Source organism: Neofelis nebulosa, chromosome 15 (genome assembly GCF_028018385.1).
Source record: "Neofelis nebulosa isolate mNeoNeb1 chromosome 15, mNeoNeb1.pri, whole genome shotgun sequence".
NCBI classification, from domain to species: domain Eukaryota; kingdom Metazoa; phylum Chordata; class Mammalia; order Carnivora; family Felidae; genus Neofelis; species Neofelis nebulosa.
The window spans coordinates 1,925,180-1,947,477 of NC_080796.1; the positions used below are offsets into that span (position 1 = coordinate 1,925,180).

At 37.3% G+C, this 22,298-nt stretch overlaps 1 protein-coding gene and 1 long non-coding RNA gene across 4 annotated transcripts in view; both read right to left on the reverse strand.

Annotated features, from left to right (window-relative positions):
- Positions 1-1,823: 1,823 nt before the first annotated feature.
- On the reverse strand, positions 1,824-9,757 carry LOC131495950 (uncharacterized). Its single transcript, XR_009254196.1, has 3 exons — positions 9,404-9,757; positions 3,302-3,346; positions 1,824-1,924 (listed from the first exon to the last, which is right to left on the reverse strand). It is a non-coding gene; the product is annotated as an uncharacterized LOC131495950 (long non-coding RNA).
- A 1,053-nt stretch (positions 9,758-10,810) lies between these two features.
- The window catches only part of LOC131495893 (ankyrin repeat domain-containing protein 26-like), a 36,153-nt gene continuing 24,665 nt past the window's right edge, over positions 10,811-22,298 (reverse strand). Inside the window, exon 6 of one of the 3 annotated variants that reach the window (XM_058701066.1) lies at positions 10,811-11,334. In XM_058701066.1, coding sequence (XP_058557049.1) covers positions 11,035-11,334 — 300 coding nt within the window. In that variant the 3' untranslated portion in view covers positions 10,811-11,034. The remainder of the gene's footprint in view (positions 11,335-22,298) is intronic. The other 2 variants (XM_058701064.1, XM_058701065.1) reach the window with 2 other exon arrangements.

A 22,298-nucleotide genomic window follows, 5' to 3' on the forward strand; every position in this document is an offset into this window, starting at 1 on the left:
AGGCATCTGCACAGGGGAAGAATAGCCCAGTGTGGGTTTTCAGAACCTGCAGGGGGCAAATCATCTGCAGAAGACGTAGCCTGGCACAGGGTGTCTGAGAAAGGAGATATTTACGTATCTCAAAGTACTTCCCCATAAAATACTAAATAATTGGAAAGTGGAAAGTTAACATTCCAGGCGAGAAACCTGGCAGATACTACCTCCGGTGGCCAACATTAACATCACCAGTATGGGGACAATTCAAAATTGTAGGTCACATGATAGGATGCAAAGAGTAGGTTGTAGTGATACTCTTGCTAAACATGTATGGTCTGAATTTTACCATAAGGAAACCTAAGAAAAATCCACGTTGAAAGACATTCCACATTACTGGAATTTACTCGTCAAAAGGTTAAAAGTCATGAAAGTCAAGGAAAGACAAAGGAACTGTTCTAGAGTGAAAGAGACTAAGACATACAACTGAATTCAATACATGGCTCTGAACAGGACCTTCCTTGGTATAACGTATACTACAGATAAGTGACCAAACTTAAAAAGAATTATGAGGGGGCGCCTGGGTGGCTCAGTGGGTTAGACGTCCGACTTCAGCCCAGGTCACGATCTCACGGTCCGTGAGTTCGAGCCCCGCGTCGGGCTCTGGGCTGATGGCTCAGAGCCTGGAGCCTGCTTCTGATTCTGTGTCTCCCTCTCTCTCTGCCCCTCCCCCGTTCATGCTCTGTCTCACTCTGTCTCAAAAATAAATAAACGTTAAAAAAAACAAGAATTATCAGGAATAAATGATAGAATTATACTTAACCCTTGGACAAAACAGTTTTAATGGGTGCACTGACTGCACACAGATATTTTTTTCAGTACTGGAAATGTATTTTCTTTTATAATTTTCTTCATGGTATTTTTTTCTGTAGCTTTATTTTAAGAATAGAGTATGATACATATACAAAAGATTATTGGTAGTAGTAGTGGTTAAGTCTTTGGGGGTCAAAAGTTGTTCATGGCTTTTTGACTGTGGAGGGTGGGGTCAGAGCCCTTAACCCCATTGTTCAAGCATCCAGTGTATTAGAGTTAATGTTCTGATTGTGAAGGTTGTATGGTAGTTATGTGGAATGTACTGACTTGTAGGATTTAAATGCTACAGGAATCAGGCATCCCATTAGCAATTTACTTGCAAATGGCTTTGGGGCGGGGGGGGGGGGGGAGTTCTTTTTTTTTCTCTAATTTTTATTTTCTCTAACTTTGTTTCTAAAAAGCAAATCAAAAATAAATAAATAAATAACTAGAAAAGGTGAAAAGCCTTTGGCAAATCTTATTTCTCCATGTGGAAAGAGCTACGAATCAGTGTTTACAATTAAAATCATAGATAGGTTTTATGGCACTATAAAAAAAATGTAATATGTACAAACATTGTCAATAGCCACAGCAGGAATACATCAAAATAATGTCTAAATCTTTAGGCCCACATATAGTCATAAAAATTGGAAAATACAAAAAGCCATCCATGAACACTACTGAAGTATTAATGACAACTTGGTTGTTTGGGTGCTGTTCAAACCGCTGGTAGTGGAGCGGTCTGATGTATGTAAAACCCTCTAGTGCTGGTTTCCACGTACAAAATGTGCTTAAAAGTTAATGGGATGCCAAGAAACATAGTTTGAAATATTATAAAGATTTTCATTACACACATATGAAACAAAAACTTTTTCCTTTAATCAAGATTTTGCCGTATAGTGTGTTCAATTGGGAAGCAATGAAAATGTTTTGTAAGCATCCAGTAAATTTTTTCTATTTATTTTTCAAATTGTATAATTTTTGTTCAAAATCTGTACATATTCTCGTGGCGCTTTCCATACTGGATCTTGATTTAGAATTGAATCATCAGTAGATACTAAAGGATTTCTACAGGATCCTCATTCAAATTCGGTAGCAGCTGAAAAGGAAAAGAAAGAATTATTTTCTTTCTCCAAAATAATTTTCAACTACAAGTGATTAAAAAAAAAAGAAGAAGAAGAAAAGAAAAAAAAAAGAAAAAGACAAAAAGAAAGTTGGGGCCTTTATGATGTTAAGAAAAATGAAAAATACCTATGTACAACTGCAATATGAAACCCAAGATTAGTATTAAATATATTTTGCTCAGGGTTGCACACTGAATTAATTGCTATTGTGGATACATATCAGAGTTTCTGGTTTTTTCATTACAAGGTGAAATTACAAGATGAGGACACAGTCCACCCTGAACAATCATAAACTATAAACTGAAAAATCAAACAGGCATTTCCAAACAGAGCCAAGTAAACAGATGTAAGTGACAGGTATAAAACACAGCACTACTGGAACATACGGAAGGGACATCCCAGTTTTTTGTCAATATTGTCTGCTCTTTGGTGAAGGTGATATGTCAGCTGATACCTGAAGGACAAGGAAAAAGTATGCTAGGTAGAGGGAAGAAGCACATACAAAGAGCTAGAAGTGAGGAAGAACACTTGTGCAATTATGAGTAGTTTAGTTTGACAAGGTGCTAGAGCAAAGCAGCAGAGTAGGGCAAATAGTGAGAGACAAGGCTGAATCATCTGGCAAGAAGCAAACTGATTTGGGTGTTTTCATTCCATGCTAAGGAATTTGAAGTTTTACCCGAGGGCAAAAGCAATGACAAAGTCAATGAGTGAAGATTGAAACCCGTTACCTGTCAAGTGACAGCTATATGACCTCTAATTACTTAACCAAGCATTACTAAGACGACTTTGGATTTTTGGGTCTTCTATCACTAGCAGAAACAACAATTTGATAAAGCACACCTTTTCTGAGACTTGTGCAGGTTGACAGTTCCACAGGGATGGCACCAGTGAAGGAAGATTGTCGCCAGAAATAATAACAGATATATAGACTTAGGGAGATTGAAAAAACTTCTTTAACGTTTATTTTTGAGAGAGAGACAAACCACAAGCGGGCAGGGGCACAGAGAGAGGGAGACACAGAATCTGAAGCAGGCTCAAGGCTCCGAGCTTTCAGCACAGAGCCCTCTGTGGGGCCTGAACCCACCTGAGCTGAAATCAGTCGCCCAACCGACTGAGCCACCTGGGTGCCCCTAGACTTGTGGGAGATTTTAAAAGAGCTATGAAACATGAGGACTAAATGAGGAGGAATTGTGTTCTTCATTATGCTCATGCTTTTACATTTTTTATTAGATATGTACAAAAAATGTGAATGTAGTATCTATTATCCAAACAATGGAAAGGGATGACATTTACTATTTATAGTTTAGTTCAGAAATCAATGATATATAACTTCATACATTTTGGCAACATACCTTCTTCTAGTGCTCTGGTTATTCTTTTTCCAACTCCCGCTGCATCTGAAATAAGCCAAATATTATTTAGAATGTGTAAGGTAAACAAGACATGGTAAGAATTATATATAGCTTACGACATGTGGTCTTGAAATAATACTTGTAGAGATTAAACCAAAGTTAGGGATTGCTTAAATAGAAAAACTATCACATGAATAAAATAAATTCCTACCTATTTTATTTTAGTTTTAGATAACGGAGAACAGATACATACACACACACACACACACACACACACACACGTGTATATGTATACACGTGTATATGTATGTATAATACATATGTATTATATATATGTATACATATACACGTGTGTTTGTATACATATATATAATATGTGTATATTATATATATAATACATTATGTGTATTATACTAATACATATAATATGTGCATATTATATATATATGTATATATACATATATATATAATACTATTTAAGTGAATGTGATAAAAAGCACAATCAATATTGATCTATTGAATGTGTATAATCTCTGAAACGTGATGTTTGGTCTTACTGGTACAAAAAGTTTAAACAAGAATCATATTGTATACTGAATTATTACTTGGAAATGATTAGAAAAACTGCCATTTATGAAAGTTTAATCAGTTTTTTACCTTAATGAATAGTTCCTTAAAATGGGCTTTCCATTTTTTCACTTTTAGAAAAACAAAATTTGAAGGAATGCTTTTTGCTATTAATTTTTCAGGACTGACTCTTAAATACATATAAAATGAAAAAAGTGGGACTGTCTTACTGTCATGTGGAAATTCTACTGGCAAAAAATTGAGTAAAAATATTTTGCTATCTGTATTATGACTAAAACACTTATTTCTTTTCATATGCACACAAAGATTTCAGAAAATCTCTTTGAAGAAAGGAAAAATAGAGGGTTACAACAGTTTTCAAAGTTAGCTTCTGATGTATAACTTTCTCCATTAGAGATAAGGAAAACAATATACAATTTTCAATTGTAACTTTGTTTCCTTTCTCCAAATTAGGACCAAGTTTTGAAACACTTGACTTATTAAAGTTATGGTTATCCACTTATGAAATGTGTACGAATATTTAAAACTATAGGTGACCCTTGAATAACACAGGGGTGGGGTACAGTCAAAAACCTGTATATAATTTTTCATCCCCCAAAACTTAATTACTAATAGCCTACTGTTGACTGGAAGCATTACCGGTAACATAAACAGCCGGTTCATACATGTTTCGTACAGTAGAATAAGCTAGGGCAAAAAATGACATTAAGAAAAATGGAAGGAAGAGGAAATACACTTACAGTACTGTACAGTATCCAAAAATAATCCATGTGTAAGTAAAGTAGACCCGCACAGTGCAAAACCATGTTGGTCAAGGGTCAACTGTATATTACAACTGTTCCTGTCTACAATGTTCTTATTTAGATCTTTCTTAGACAAGGTAGCCTCTCCCTGAATGCCCCAAACAGGCTCCAAAATAGTGTACAGGACATAGTCAACACTGTGGTGATAAAGATTCCAATGTCTTTACAAATTTAGGTGTGAGGACAAATGTTTTGGCTGACATATTTCCCAATATTTTCAAAGACTGTTTTCCCTAATACCTTTTTTATAATTGAAGTATAGTTGACATACAATGTTACACTAGTTTTTCAGTATACAAATTCAGATTGGACAATTGTATACACTATGCTAAGCTTGCTACCATACGTGTAGTTACCCTCTGTCACCATACAACATTGATACAATATTATTGAGGATATTCCATATGCTGTATTCTTCATTCCTGTGACTTATTTACTTTATAACTGGAATTTGTACCTCTTACTCCCCTTCACCTATTTTGCCCATACCTCTCTACCCACCTCCCCTTTAGCAACCACCAATTTGTCCTCTGTAGTTATGATTCTGTTTGTTCACTTGTTTTGTTTTTTTTTTTGTACTCCACATGTAAGTGAAATAAGATAGTATTTATTTGTCTCTCTCCGAATTATTTCACCTAGCATAATACCCTCTAGGTCTATCAATGTTGTCACAAATGGCAAGATCTCATTCTTTTTGATAGCTGAGCTATATTTCATTGTATGCATATTACACATTGTCTTTATCCATTCATCTGTCCATGGACACTTAGGTTGCTTCCCTATTTTGGTTATCGCAAACAATGTTTCCATAAACATAGGGATGCATACAACTTTTCAAATTAGTGTTTTCATTTTCTTTGGGTAAATACGCAGCAGTGGAATTAATGAATATCTATTTTTAAGTTTTTGAGGAACCATAACACTTTTTTGACAGTAGCATTATATTCAGGCCTTATAAAATGAATGGGACAACATGACTATACCAGACTTATAAAATTAATAACTCAATACCAGATGATGGGAGAAGGCTTTATTCAAACAATTTTATATTACCATTAATAAATACGATATAAAATATAAACCTCGTTTTCTATATGACATGACTTAAGGAGCTACCAAGGTAATGTTGCATCTTTTCCCCAAAAGCTTTTTTCCTAAATATTTACCTTTGTGACCTTTATATTTTTATCTAAGTAAAAACTGTGTTTCGATGGTGAAAATAGCTTTCAAGTCCATGAATAAGAACACATGTGTACTTTTATGTATACCTTTCCATTGATCAGAAATATAAGAGGGTGAGAAAATTATACACAGAAAAACTATATATCAGCAAATTTTAATTCAAAGAACATTTTTAAAGGATTTTTAATTAGAAGGATTTTCTCATTAACTGTTAACATTCAAATATGGCCCATAGAAATCTAAGGTTCGGTTGGGGACACTGCAGGATTGAGGGACAAGGAAGTCACAGCCGTAGTCTCCATCTCTCCTTTAGTTAGACAGCTCTACTTCTCTCTGTTTTACACAATACAGTTTAATGCAAAAAACAAAAAACAACGTTCTATTCTTTGAAAAAAATTATTTTGAAGGTATAAAAGTCACTAATTTAGTCAAAATCCCGAATTTTGCGTAATAGACAAATAGGGCTCAGAGAGAGTGTACTTTGCCTGAGGTCATGAAACCAACTAGATGCAGACCAGGAATACACTTGTGGTCTTACCAAGCCTAGAGTTCTATGCCAGTTACTTCCTCATAGTCAGGAAAAATACGTGTATTTTAAGTATGACTCAGAGAAAATGAATACATAAAACTTTGTCATGTGGTTCAGTAATGCTTAGGTATGAGGTACACAATAGTAGCTCTCTAACTAAATTACAAATTTTAAAGTCATGAATGAAAATAAAGGAACAGAAATTATGTTAACTTCTTTTAGTAGCAGTCAATTTTTAAGCACAACTTTTCTTTAATTTTTTTTAATGTTTATTTACTTTTGAGACAGAGAGAGACAGAGCATGAATGGGGGAGGGTCAGAGAGAGGGAGACACAGAATCTGAAACAGGCTCCAGGCTCTGAGCTGTCAGCACAGAGCCCGATGCGGGGCTCGAACTCACAGACCGCGAGATCATTACCTGAGCCGAAGTTGGCCGCTTAACCGACTGAGCCACCCAGGCGCGCCAAGCACAACTTTTTTAAACCACAGGACAGAGAACTTGAAAGAGAAAATCTTTAGGTGAAGCAAGCAAGCTGAAACTGAGGAAATTCTTCCTGAAAGCATTATTTATTCTTTCCAAAGAAAATTTGGTTTATCAACATCAATCAACCAATGAGTGAACCCATGGTGTGGTTATTTATAGCAAAATTTGAAACCCAACACAGATTTCTCTTTCCCATCTAGCATGCTTCTGCCTAACCTCTCATCATTCGTTGGTATGTACAAAAGACACAATTGACTTTATTAATAATTTAAATCCAGTCGGAAATTATAGGTGAATCTTCACTTCTCACATGTGGACTTATCTCTCTCTCCCTCCCGACGGGAAAGGAGACTTACCTAACAGGTGAATTTGGGAGAAGGAGCTAAGCAGTGCTGATGTGTTTCTGAATCTCCTCTTTGAAAAGATGAAAAGATGTGCCTGCCCACAGTAACATGAATTTGGGTCTGCTCTCAGCTCTGTGGTAAGCACCCTGCCCCCGGGGTGGGTGTCAAGCATTTGTTTCCTCAATTTACAACTGTGTGGGGAAGTGCCCAATTTGGGAGGAAGCCCAATGTGGCTAACATAACCTAAATCATATCCTCCAATTTGTTAGTGTGTATTAGTAATAAAGCTACTAAGTTTATCTCCATCTCCCTGTCTCCTGTGTTCTGAATTTAGAAAGAAAAGACCAGGGTTACTTGCCACCTACCCAGTGTCACCTGTCACAGCTCCACCGAGAAAAATGACTAGACAACACTTACAGAAACATTCTCTTCTTCCTTGACTTCATAACTAACGTACATTGTTCAAAAGCAACGCCCACTCGAAAGAGAGAAAAAGTTGATAGGAACCATTTTAGGAACAAACATGGAAAGTCAGACAAACTGAGGACACAGAGGAGTACATTCCAAATGAAAGAACATGAGAAAACCTAAGAAAACAACTAAGTGAAACAGAGATAAGTAATGTACCTCATAAAGAGTTCAAGGTAATGGTCATAAAGATGCTCAGTGAACTTGGGAGAAGAATGAATGGATCCAGTGATAACATCAACAAAGAGACAGAAAATATAAAAAAGAACCAATCAGATCTGAAGGATACAATAACAGAAATGACAAATACACTAGAGGGAATCAACAGCAGATAAGAAGATGCAGAAGAACAGATCAACAATTTGCAAGACAGGGTAGTAGAAATCATCCAAGCCAAAAATAAAAAATAAAAAAAAAAATTAAAATGAGGCTAGGTTAAGGGACCTGTGTGACAACATCCAGTGTAATAATACTTGCATTCAAGGGCTTCCAGAAAAAGAAAAGAGAAAGGGGCAAAGAACTCATTTGAAGAAAAAAAGGTTTCATTTTAAAAATTCAAATATTTGCTTGATTTAGCTATTTATAAAATGCTCTACAATCACTCATCAAGATATTTTATAAAAATAGAAACAAAGGTGGTATAAGTCAAAAAAAAGGAAAAAGAAAAAAGAGTGCCATAAATAAGAAAGCAATTAAAGATGTATTCTCGTGTAAGAAAATAGCAAAATTTTAACTTAAAAGAGAAATTAATCTTTTTAGTGTTACAAGTTGATTTAATTCATAAAAAGGACTTACCATGGATTCTTTTTTTTTTTTTTAAGTAGCCTCCATGCTTAGCGTAGAGCCCAATGCAGGACTTGGACTCATGACCCTGAGATCAAAACCTAAGCTGAGATCAAGAGTTAGACGCTGAACTGACTGAGCCACCCAGGCACCCCCATGGATTCTTTTAAATAGTAAACATTCATGTCGTTAAGTGTTTGGAGGACGAACATTCACTGACATACAGGGGTGCAAAAACTGGATTATAACAAAACGTTCAAATGTTTATGAACCACTGCCAACTGAAAATAAGTCCAAGCATCTAAGTGTACCTATGGTTAGCAGGCAATCACATTTACTTTCTAAAATCAAATTTAAATGAAAGCTTTTCAGGAAATTTTACATGGGTCAGTTTAGTTGTATTTACTGAATACAGTTAATACTAGGTGTCTCTTGTGGTGCATCTGTGTGGCTCAGTTGTTTTTAGTGTCCAAATCTTCATTTTGACTCAGGCCATGATCTCATGGTTTTGAGACAGAGCCCCACATTCAGCTCTGTGCTGAGCATGAAACCTGCTTGGGATTCTCTTTCTTCCTCTCCTTTTGCCCCTCCCCTGCATGCACTCACTCATTCTCTCAGTAAAATAAAATAAAAATAAGTATCTCTTAGAAATGAGAGATCAAGGGACTAATATTATATATATTATATATTATATTATAATATATATTATATACATTATATTAATATTATATATATAATATATTATATATATTATATTATATATATATATATAATTTTACCTCAGTTCTTTCTTAGCACATATAATTATGACTTTTACTTCGTATGTATTAGTTACTTAAACAACTCAGAATTTCACCAAAATAAAAGTAACTATTATATCAGATATCTGAAACCCAAAGTAAAACAGATAATATAACTAACCTTCCACAAGGAAGTCTCTCAGTAGTCATATGACGGCCGTGGGTTCAAGGTAGGAATCACTAAGTTTCCTCCTGGAGTAAAGTTTCCATTGAGCACTAAATTATTTTCAAAATGTCCACAATAAGGTGGTTCCAGGCCTGGGCTCATAGTAAGGGTCCTGAGTAAAGTTTGGTGCTGCTGTCTCTCCACAAGAAGTTTTGTATTGCTCTCTGACAGTCTCTCATTAGTCCTGTGAAGATTAAAAAACACAAATACATTTTCTTTTTCCCTAAATCATTCCTAAATGACATACATTTTTTTAAGTTTCCATAATAGTAAATAGCATTTGCCATTGAACAGTGTTTTAGCACTGAACATGTGACAGAGCACACCTACTATCTAAAATTGTACTTTTAAAACTGTTCTAAAGAAATACTTTTGTTTCCAGGGGGATTCCTAACAATTCAAATTAGGGAAGGGAAATAAGTGGCTATCAGTGATGTACATGGCTTAACAAATAATACTTGCTGTCTTCTGGGATGGCTGTACTGACAGGATGCTTCAGGATACCATTATATATACACACTTATATTTAGTAAACCTGTTTACAGATATAAAACTAAACCATCCCTCAAAGACATTTTCAAGCATTTTCTTTCACCACTCTTGTACATTTCACTTATTATCTCAAAGAAACTGAGCATTTGACACTGAGGAATCATGAGACCAACAATCTCTAGGGGAGATAGTAGATGACAGACGTGTGATCAGAAAGAACTAAAACAGCTACAGAGGCAATTAGCTTATAACAGTTACCAAGGCACTGGAGGCAGAATCTGCCCTTTCTGTCTTCAGTCTTCCACATATCTCCCTTCCACCATGGTGCTCTTTTTAGCCATTTTGGGAATTATACTACCCTTCAGCCCTGTGTGAGTCTTTCTGTATTTCACCTGTATGCCTTTATGTAATGTAGAAAAAGCATAAAGGATAGTTTTTCTCAAGGCCCACTCTAGTAATCATACCAAAGATCACAATCAAGAGAATAAATGTACCAAGCTGCCAGGATGAATAGTAGTAGTAGTACTTGACCTTTTAGGTTAAAGATGTAATCTTCCAAAAAGAAACTCATCGACATTTCTATTTAGGGTAATTTAGCTATAAACTGAATAACTAATTATACCTGTTTCCTTTAGTTCGGAGTCAATGATTCAGAGAGCAATTTTAAATGAAAAAAAGCTCAAATGTAAAATATTTATCATATCATAAATATCATATCATATTTATCATATGATTTATAAAATTAAAGTTGAATCATTCTTGTATTAGTATTCACACAATCTGATAATTCAAATAGTAGAATCAATGACAAAATTTTAAAAGTCAACAATAAACTTAAGAATAATCCAAGTACAGTGCAATTTTTAAATCATTTTTCTTTTCCTCTTCATAGTGAGACTAGTTGTTTAAATCATCATTTTTTCTTATCCTCTCGATTTAGTAGGAATAATGATGAAAACTGAAATCTTTAAAGGGGGGAACAAATGCCTCCAGAAATCTACAAATTACCATAAAGCAAGTAGAGGAAACCCCTACAATACATCTATCCAAAATGTAATTTGCAGTGAAATGAATTACAGCACATTACAGATCAATCAATTAACCTGTAAAAACAGGTTGACTTCGTGTAATTTTTCTTCTATGTCCAGTCGTGCTCTTTCTTCAATCTCCCGTTTATACTGTTCCACTTGACTGCATTCTACCATATTCATTTCCATAAATTGTTTCAATTTTACTACTTCTTGCTGTAACTTCTTGTTATTGCTCTCTAGTTTTTCACGTTCTTCTTCGAAAGATTTCATTGATAATAACTCTTGTTGAAGAACTTGATTTTTTGCATCCAGGTGTAGACATTTTGAAGATGTAGTTTCCAGTTCTGTTGTAAGGACATCAGCCTGCATGAATAAAACACTATAGTTTGGAAGGGAGTGAAAAGAGTCTAACTCAAAACTACTATGAAAAAAAATGTTTTTTTCAGATTTTAAGTAATCTCTATGCCCAGTGTGATGCTTGAACTCACAATCTCAAGATCAAGAGTAACTGAGCCAGCCAGGCACTCAAATTTTAAATAAACGCATTTGCAATAAAATGTTACCTGTCTTAGAATGTGGAACCTTAAACAACTCAGAAAATCAAGAGCCAAGTTAAAGCCATCAGGTGTTACTGAAATAGATCTTTGCTATCATTCTCTTTACTACACAACATTTGCACTCAATTCTATACTTTTATTTTCTATGATTTTTTCATATCTTTCTTTCATAAGTCCCCTCTTAGGAGAAAGTCTCTTGGCCCTTCCCCCATCTTAACACTCCATAACTTTTAAAGAAGTTTTAGCAATATCATATTGACTTATGTATGCCCACGTCAAAAAATACGTCCCAAGATAAGACTCTGGAAATAAGACTCTAATTCATGAATCTATAAGTAATGACTCTAACACCATGGTCTGTTTCTGAACTGCAAATGTTTTATGCTAATTTGAAGTGCATTCACAGGAGAAATGATTCTCCAGGATGTGTTAAGAAATCACATCTCCCAGTATAAAACATTAATTGGATGATCCACATATTTTTTGAAGCAAAAAAATATTTAATTCAATACTGTTATCTTGTAATCCGTTGTTACTTTCCAGAAAATAAGAGATCATACTAAACAAAAACAACCACAACAACAAAACTGGTGGAGTTTCAGTGATGCTGAGTTGGGAAGGACTTCCATCCATTCTATATGATTGGTAAGACAAGGTGAATGGATGTGGTGGTTTAATAAATTCGTTGATACTTCTGTGAAAATTCCTCCCCTTAAATATATGCTGGCTTCAGTAACTGGTTTCTAGTGAACAGAATATGCAGAACTGCTGGGATTTTTTTTAAAATTTTTTTTAACATTTATTTATTTTTGGGACAGAGAGAGACAGAGCATGAACGGGGGAGGGGCAGAGAGAGAGGGAGACACAGAATCGGAAGCAGGCTCCAGGCTCTGAGCCATCAGCCCAGAGCCCGATGCGGGGCTCGAACTCGTGGACCGCGAGATCGTGACCTGAGCTGATGTCGGACGCTTAACCGACTGAGCCACCCAGGCGCCCCAACTGCTGTGATTTTTAAGGCCAGTTTAGAAAATGTGATACAGCTTCCATCTGACTTTCTTTCTCTAGGGAAGCTCACCCTTAGAACCCAGCCACCACGTTGTGAGGAATCCTAGGCTACCTAGTGAGTCTTCGTGTAGATACTCCAGCTGAGACTAGCCAACGTCCTAGCCAAAGGCCAGCCTCAACAGCCAAACACGTGCGTGAACAAGCCTTTAGATGATTCTAGTCTCCAGCTTCCAGTTATGCCAGCTGATGCCAAATGAAGAAGAAATGAGTTGCCCTACTCTGCTTTGCCTAAAATAAGATTGGTGAACAAGAGAAATGCTGTTTTGAACTACTAGGTTTTGAGGTGGCTTATTATGCGGCAGTAAATTGCTACCACAGATACTGATACTAAAAATGGTGTGCTGCTATTCAAAAAACCCTAAAAGTAAACTTCCTTTGAACCAAGAGTAGGTGGAAGTGGAAAGATGTAGAAAAGCGTAAGGATGAGACCCAAAAATGGCCTCCACAAGACTCTTAGTGGAACCCTGAAGGCCTATGAAGAGGCTGACAGCAAGGGTCTCTAAGCAAGTGAAGAAAATGACACTGGAGGAAAGGAAAGTCATGCTACAAAATACCTGAAAGTGAAACGGATAGGAAAGAGAAACTAAAGAAAGACTATGCAACTGAAAGGAACCAGGACTTACAGGGTTCAAGTATCTGTTTCTCCTTTACAGCCTCTCTACATGTTGAACTGTCAAATAATGCTAAAATAAAGAAATGGCTTTTGGGTTAAGAAAAAATCCAGGGTGCTACCAGGAAAACAGGAAGATTTAAGGTATGCCTCCAATTTCTTTAAGGATCTTAAGAGTGTAAGATTTTTTTTTAAAGTAGGTTCCACACCCGACATGGGTGTGGAATTAGCATAAACTCAGCACCCAGAGATCAAGTGTCACATGCTCTACCAACTGAGCCAGCCAGGAGCCCCAAGAGTAGACGAATTTTAAAGGCATTTTCCTATAAGAGCTTCACAGGAAACTGAAGCGAAAAGCTTATCTCAAAAGGACTTGCAAGGGTCGCTTTGCTAAAACACGACATGAAATCCAGTAATATTTACAGAAAACTAAAAAAGGTAAGAGATTTATAGTAGCAAACATACTATTTGCTACCTTGGACTAAAAGGGGCCAAATAGTGTAAAATGAAAAGAGGCCTTTGGGTCTTAGAAGTCCCACAGGGAGGAAGCAGGATGAAAAAACAGCTGCAAATACAAGTCATTCCTTATGAAAAGGAAGGAACCAAGAGTTTAAAGAGTAAAGAAAGGGAAGAGACATGGAGGAAGTATTCCCGTGGTTAGGACTAAGTCCTAACTTAAGAACTGACAGCATGCATCAGGCTATATTTCAAAACTCTTATGGACTATGGTGCTTCCCATCTTCTTTTTCTGAATGGGAGAGTCTTCAGCAGTTGACTAGAATGTTCCATTTGTGAGTGGTAAATAACTGTCTCTTTCGTTCTCAAGTCCTCATATTGAGAACCCTTGCAATCAAGGGGCTATACTTGAGATACCATAACCCAGGCAGCTTATCCCCACTGCACCTGATTAAGATGGTAAGATCTTGGACTCAAGCCCTGAAGCTGATGCCATGATAACTGAGACTTGCAGGAGGTATTCGAGGGGGAGGGGAGTGAATGTATTTTTCAGGTGGGAAGAATACAAACATTTGTGGCCAGCGGGTAAATTATACTACTTTTTAAAGGTGTCCATAGGTTTTAAATATTAATTCCATTAAAAAAAAAGGCCATGGAACAACCTTAGTGACTTGCTCCTAATGAACAGAATATGTGACTATGATCCTGTGTGTATTCCAAGCCTAGATGACAAAAGGCGATACAGCTTCTGCCTTGCTCTGTATCTCAGGCTGCTTACTTGGAATCTAGCTCCCCATCTAGTGAGGAATCCTAGGCCACAAAGAGGGTCTAGGTGTGTCAGTTTGTTTCTGCTGCCTCCTGAAGTCCCAGGCAACAGCCAGCATCAACCACCAGACGTTAGTGAACAAATCTTCAAATGGATCCAGCCCCAAACCTTTCAGTTGCCCCACCTGAAGCTGAGCAGGGCAGAGACTACCTGTCCTGGCCACACTTTTCCTAACAGATTTGTGAACAAAATAAATCTAACCTTTGGGGAGTTTGTTAAGAAAAAAACAAAAATGATAAATTGAAAAGTGGATAAAAAAAAGATATAAGACACATAAACTTGTATAGGAGAAATTGGTCTCCATTAAAGTAGGACATAATAAATGTTAAGATTAATTTATTAACAACCAATGGTGCTCATGAGAAGCAGATAACTAGAAGCAAGGTCTAAGAAATTTTTCTCTCAGTTTTTCCCCAGCTAGGATCATATTAGCTGTTCATTTTCCATATATGGCCTTTATTATGTTGAGGTATGGTTCCTCTAAGCCTACTTTGTTGAGGTTTGTATCATGAATGGATGTTATAGTTTGTCAAATTCTTTTTCTGCATCTATTGCAATGATATGACTTTATGCTTTTTTGAAAATTAATATGAGATATCACATTCATTGATTTGCAAATATTGAACCACCCCTGCAAACCAGGGATAAATCCCATTTGGTTATAGTGAGTGATTGAATGATTTTTTTATTTTATTTTATTTTATTTTTTTATTTTTTTTATTTTATTTTTTTTTATTTATTTTTTAATATATGAAATTTACTGTCAAATTGGTTTCCATACAACACCCAGTGCTCATCCCAAAAGGTGCCCTCCTCAATACCCATCACCCACCCTGCCCTCCCTCCCACCCCCCATCAACCCTCAGTTTGTTCTCAGTTTTTAACAGTCTCTTATGCTTTGGCTCTCTCCCACTCTAACCTCTTTTTTTTTTTTTCCCTTCCCCTCCCCCATGGGTTTCTGTTACGTTTCTCAGGATCCACATAAGAGTGAAACCATATGGTATCTGTCTTTCTCTGTATGGCTTATTTCACTTAGCATCACACTCTCCAGTTCCATCCACGTTGCTACAAAAGGCCATATTTCATTTTTTCTCATTGCCACGTAGTATTCCATTGTGTATATAAACCACAATTTCTTTATCCATTCATCAGTTGATGGACATTTAGGCTCTTTCCATAATTTGGCGATTGTTGAGAGTGCTGCTATAAACATTGGGGTACAAGTGCCCAACATGCAGAAGGTTGAAACTAGACCACTTTCTCACACCATTCACAAAAATAAACTCAAAATGGATAAAGGACCTGAATGTGAGACAGGAAACCATCAAAACCTTAGAGGAGAAAGCAGGAAAAGACCTCTCTGACCTCAGCCGTAGCAATCTCTTACTCGGCACATCCCCAAAGGCAAGGGAATTAAAAGCAAAAGTGAATTACTGGGACCTTATGAAGATAAAAAGCTTCTGCACAGCAAAGGAATGATTTTTTTAATGTTTATTTTTGAGAAGGATCACAAGCAGGGGAGGGACAGAGAGAGAGGGAAACACAGAATCTGAAATAGGTTCCGGGGTCCAAGCTGTCAACAGAGCCTGACACTGGGCTCAAACCGATGGACCATGAGATCATAACCTGAGCTGATGTTGGATGCTTACCTGACTAAGCCACCCAGCTGCTTCTGCCCCCGGTGAATGATTTTTTAATGTATTGTTGGATTCAGTTTGCTTATTTTGTTGAAGATTTTTGCATGTTCATCAGAGATGCTGGCCTGTAATTCTCTCTGTGGCGTCTTTATCTGGTTTTGGTATCAGGGTAAAGCTGGCATAGAATGAATTTGGAAGTTTCCCTTCCTTTTATGTTTTTCTGGAACAATTTGAAAAGGACAGGTTAAATTTTTTTTTTTTTTTTTTTTTGTATTAGCTCTTCTTTACATGTTAAAATTTACGTCTGAAGGCATCTGGTCCTAGACTTGTGTTTGTTGAGAGTTTTTTGATTCTTGATTCAGTTTCCTTGCTGGTTATTGATTTTTTTTCAAATTTTCTATTTCTTCTTGTCTTACTTTGGTAAGTTATATATTTCCAGGAATTTATTCATTTCTTCTAAGTTGTCCAACTTGTTGGCATACATTTTTTCACAATATTCTCTCATAAATGTTTGTATTTCTGTGGTGTTGGTTCTTATTTCTACTCTCACATTTGTGGTTTTATTTTGGTCTTTTCTATTTTCTTGTTGATTACTCTGGCTAACACCTTATCAGTTTTAATTTTTACAAAGAACCAGCTCTAGGTTTCATTGATCTGTTCTAGTATTTTCTGTTTTCTGTTTGTCTATCATTCATTTCTGCTTTAATCTCTTTTTTTAAATTTTATTTTGAGAGACACCACACATGAGTGGGGGATGGGCAGAGAGAGAGAGAGAGAGAGAGAAAGCAAAAGAGACAATCCCAGACAGGTTCCATGCTGCCAGCAGAGAGCCTAACACGGGGCTCGATCTCACAACTGTGAGATCATGGCCTGAGCCAAAATCGAGAGTCAGACACTTAACCAGATAAGCCACCCAAGGGCCCCTGTTCTGATCATTATTACTTGCTTTCTTCTGCTGGCTTCAGGCTTCATTTGTTGTTCTTTTTCTAGCTCCTTTAGGTATAAGGTTAGGTTGGTTGAATTTTTTCTTGCTTCTTGAAGTAGGCTTATATTGCTATGTACTTCCCTCTTAGGACCACGTTTGCAGCATGTCAAAGGTTTCAGACCATTGTTTTTTTTTTTGTTGTTTTTGTTTTTTTTTTTAATTTCCATTTGTATACACGTAATTTTTTAAGTTTCTTCTTGTATCTCTTGCTTAACCCATTCCAGTGTAGTAGCATGTTATTTAACCTGCATGTATTGTTTTTAATAATTAAGGCCTGTTTTTTGTTTGTGATCCATTCTTGAGAATATTCCATGGACACTTGAAAACAACGTGTATTCTGTTTCAAGATGGAACGTTCTGAAAAAATCTCTTAAGTCCAATCTGGGCCACTCTGTCATTCAAAGCCATTGTTTCTTTTTCTTTTGTTTTTTTTTTTATTAAATATATGAAATTTATTGTCAAATTGGTTTCCATACAACACCCAGTGCTCATCTCAACAGGTGCCCTCCTCAATACCCATCACCCGCCCTCCACTCCCTCCCACCCCCCATCAGCCCTCAATTTGTTCTCAGTTTTATTTAAGAGTGTCTTATCCTTTGGCTCTCTTCCACTCTAACCTCTTTTTTTTTCCTTCCCCTCCCCCATGGATTCCTGTTAAGTTTCTCAGGATCCACATAAGAGTGAACACATATGATATCTGTCTTTCTCTGTATGGCTCAAAGCCATTGTTTCTTTGGTTGTTAAGATCTGTTGATGTAAATGGGGTGTTAAAGTACCCTATTACTGTCTTATTATCAATTAGTTCCTTTATGTTGGTTATTGTTTTATGTACTTGAGTGCTCTTGTGGTGGGTGCATAAATGTTTACATTTGTTAGATCTTCTTATTGGATTGTACCCTTTATTATGATATAGTAGCATTCTTTGGCTCTTGCTGCGGTCTTTGTTTTTGGTTGTTTATTTATTTTGAGAGAGACAGAGTTGGGGAAGGACATAGAAAGGGGGAGAGAAAATTTCAAGCAGCCTCCATGCTGTCAGCCTGGAGCCCAACATGGGGCTCAAAGCCACCAGCCATAAGATCATTACCTGAGCCAAGACCTAGTCAGTTGCTCAAATGACTGAGGCACCCAGGTGCCCCACAGTCTTTGTTTTAAGGACTCTTTTGTCTAACAAAAGTATCGCTATTTTTTTTCTTTTAACGTGATAAATTTTTCTTCATCCCCTCGCTTTCATTTTTTTTTAATAGAATTTATTGTCAACTTGGCTAACATACACTGTGTATAGTGTGCTCTTGGTTTTGGGAGTAGATTCCCGTGGTTCATCACTTATAGACAACACCCAGGGCTCATCCCAACAAGTGCCCTCCTCAATGCCCACCACCCACTTTCCCTTCTTACCCACCGCCCCCATCAACCCTCTCTTTGTTCTCTGCATTCAAGAGTCTCCTATGGTTTGCCCCTCTCCTGCTCTGTTTGTAACTATTTTTCCCCTTCCCTTCCCCCACGGTCTTCTGTTAAGTTTCTCAAGTTCCACATAGGAGCAAAAACATATGATATCTGTCTTTCTGTGACTTATTTCATGTAGCATAATACCTTCTAGTTCCATCTATATTGCAAGAGATAGCACGATTTCACTCTTTCTCCTTGCCAGGGAGTATTTCAGTGTATATATAAACCACATCTCTTTATCCATTTATCAGTTGATGGGCATTTAGGCTCTTTCCAGAATTTGGCTATTGTTGACAGCACTGCTATAGACATTGGAGTACATGTGCCCCTATAAATCAGCATTCCTGTATCCTTTGCATAAACTCCCAGTAGTGCTATAGAGGGGGCGTCGGGTAGTTCGATTTTCAATTGTTTTGAGGAACCTACGCACTGTTTTCCAGAGCGGCTGCACCAGTTTGCATTACCACCAACAGTGCAAGCATCCCCTCACTTTCAATCTGCAGGTGTCTTTATGTCTAAAATGAGGTTTTTATAGGCAGCATACAGATGGGTCTTTTTAATCCATCCTGTCACCCTAGGTCTTTTGGTTGGGAGTGTTTATTCCATCTATGTCCAAAGTAATTATTGACAGGTATGTATTTATTGTCATTTTACTACTTGTTTTGTGGTTGTTTCTGGAGATTTTCTCAAATCCTTTATTGTTTTTCTCCCTTTGATGTCTTTCTAATTTGCTTTAATGATATATTTGGATTTCTTTCTCTTTATTCTTTGCATGGTTATTAGTGGGTTTTGGTATATGATAAGCATTAATTTGTATATCACCTCTTCTGCGTGTAGCAGTCTATATTAAGTTGATGGTCACTTAAGTTAGAGCTCATTTTTTTTCTCCTCCCCATGTTTTGATAAGCTATTATATTGTATATCCTTTTGGGGGGCATTCCTTGATATTTTTTTTACAGAAATATACATTTTTACTGCTTTTACATTTCCTTCCTTTATACTGTCACTTTTGATCTCTCCTTTCCACTCAGAGTCCCTGATAATATTTCTTACAGGCTGATTTAGTGGTCACAAACTCCTTCCATTTTTGTTTGAGGAATTCTTTATCTCTCCTTCTATTATGAATGATAGCCTTACTGGATAGAGTATATTTGGCTGCAGATTTTTCTCATTCAGCACTTTGAATATATCATGCCATTTCCTTCTGCCTTGCAAAGTTTCTGTTGAAAAATCTCCTGCTAGCCTTGTGGGTTTTCCCTTGGAAGTGAATGACTTGTTTTGCTGCTTTTAAGATTTGTAGCAGTGGGGCGCCTGCGTGGCTCAGTCGGTGAAGCATGACTTGATCTTAGCTCAAGTCGTGACCTCGCAGTTCGTGGGTTTAAGCCCTCCAGTGGGCTCTTCATTGACAGCACAGAGAGTGCTTGGGATTCTCTGTCTCTACCCCTCCCATGCTTGTGTCTGCGTTCTGTCACGGAAATTAAAAAAAAAAAAGCAAAAAACAAAACACTAAAAAAAAAGATGTTAGCAGTATATTTTGCAAATTTAATTACAACATGTCTTGGGTGTTGATTTTGATGGAAGTTCTCTGTGCCTTCTGGATGTGTATGTCTGTTTTCTTCTCCACATTAGGGAATTATTCAGTTATTGTGTCTTCAAATCAATTATCTGTCCCCTTCTTTCTGTCTTCTTCTTCTGGGACTCCTATCATATGAATGTTTTTACATTTGACGGAGTCATCGAGTGTCTTAAGTCTATTCTTGCATTGGATAATTCGTCTTTGTCTTCTTCAGCTTCACTGCTTTCCATTACTTTGTCTTCTAGGTCATTAATTTGTTCCTCTGATTCTTCCAGCTTGCTGTTCATTTTTACTGCCCTCTTCATCTCTGATACTTGAACTCTTTTATGTCTGTGGTAAGGGTCTCTCGGATGTCTTCCATTCTTTCCTCAAGTCCAGTGAATATCCTTATGATCATGGTTTTAAATTCTCCATTAGGCGTGTTATTTACATCTGTCCCATTTAGGTCTCTGGCCATGGCCTTATCCTGTCCTTTCATTTGGGATAAATGCCTCTGTCTTTTCATTTTGTCTAAATATCTGCCAGCTTCTGTGTGTTAGAGAAGCCAGTTATGTCACCTGCTCCCGAAAGTAATGGACTTAGGAAAAAGATGTCATGTAATGCCCAGGGTCTAGCACTTCAGGGAGTGTCACCAGTGTGTGCTGCATGCGGTCTGCTGTTGTGTTCTGGCTATGCTATCCTTCAGGCCAGTCATCTGCAGAGGCTCTCTTTGCCTGGTCTGGTGAGTGTTTGGTCCCTGGCCTGAACATAGCGAGTTTTAACTAGGTGTGCTCTGGTCTGCTTAGGAAATGAGACCTGTCACCACCTCTCCTGGAACTGAGGCCAAGGGAAACTCTCTGGTTGGGAGATGTGGTGTGGGCAGGCATTTGTCCTTGTCTTCTGGGGGAGGGGTAGCTGTGCTGGAACTCAAGCAAGAGTGATTGAGAAAGGTAGTTCCACCAGAGTGCAAGGGGGTGGCGTTTGGTGTAAGCAAGTTAGGTACCCAGTGTTAGCAATGCACTGCTTCTTACAAGTGGCTTTATGTTTGTGGTGAGGGGCAGGAGAAGGAGATGGTGCCAGCCAGCGGCTTTGTTCCTACAGACAGGTCTCTCTGAACTTTGCCTCTGAGGGACGTGCTCTGAGAAGAGCAAATAATCTCCCCACTGTGTGCCCCAGGCACTCTTCAGACCACTCTACCCATGCTATATGCTCCCATGTTGTTTGCCTGCCCTCTGTCCATGAGCAGTGCAGTACCTCAGGGCTCTAAACCAGCTAAACCGGATTCCCTTTAAAACTCCAGACTTTACGCACTACTGGTTGCAAGAACTCACGAAATTTTTCCAAGCCAGTGGCTATGGGGAAATGTTCTCTTTGTGCATTCCCTTGTGCGTTCCTCTCTCTCACCCTTACCCACAACCTCAACTCCCTCCCCTCTGCAGAAGCCAGGATCTGTTTCTCTTCTAGACGACATTTCTGCATCAAGGACCTTCTTTGATGTGGCCTCTTCTCTCCCTTTTGTTGTGGAGTTTGTTCTGTCAGTCTTCAGGTCAATTTCTGGGGTATTTAGGGTGAGCTGATTGTTATCTAGTTGTATTCGTGGGATGAGGCAAGCCTAGAGTCCTCCTACTCCTCTGCCTTCTTCCTATCTCTAAGATCTTTTTCTAAGATTCCCTTCAATTCCAACAATTCTTACAAGTAGGAAGGAATGCCTCTTTAGAATGTCCCCTCAAGTTAAGGTAGAAACACAGAGACATACGATTTGAAGCACAATAGTTGAAAAACTAGAAAGAGTCAATTTGATAACCAAAATTGGGCCTTTGATCTGATTTAAATTAAAGGAAATAGGCAGTTTTGAGTATTTTTTAATCCATTGAATGCTCAATCTTCATTCTCCTTTCCTCAGTGAGGAAATAAAGAGAATATTATGGAATCATTTTTCATCTTTTCAGTAGCAAAACAAATGCACTGTCCTTTAGCACTACTTAAATTAACTGCATATTCTCCTTTACCTTACTCCAACCTTCTTTGTGTGGGGAGGTAAGATCACTTCATCTTTGTGTTGTCCCACAATGCTTCTCCATATCATACAAGTTGGCTTCAAAAGTTTGTTGTCATTCAAATTACCAATCTACTATTTGTCTCTGATAAATCAACTTAATACTACCTCACTTTGTACAGCTGTATTATTTG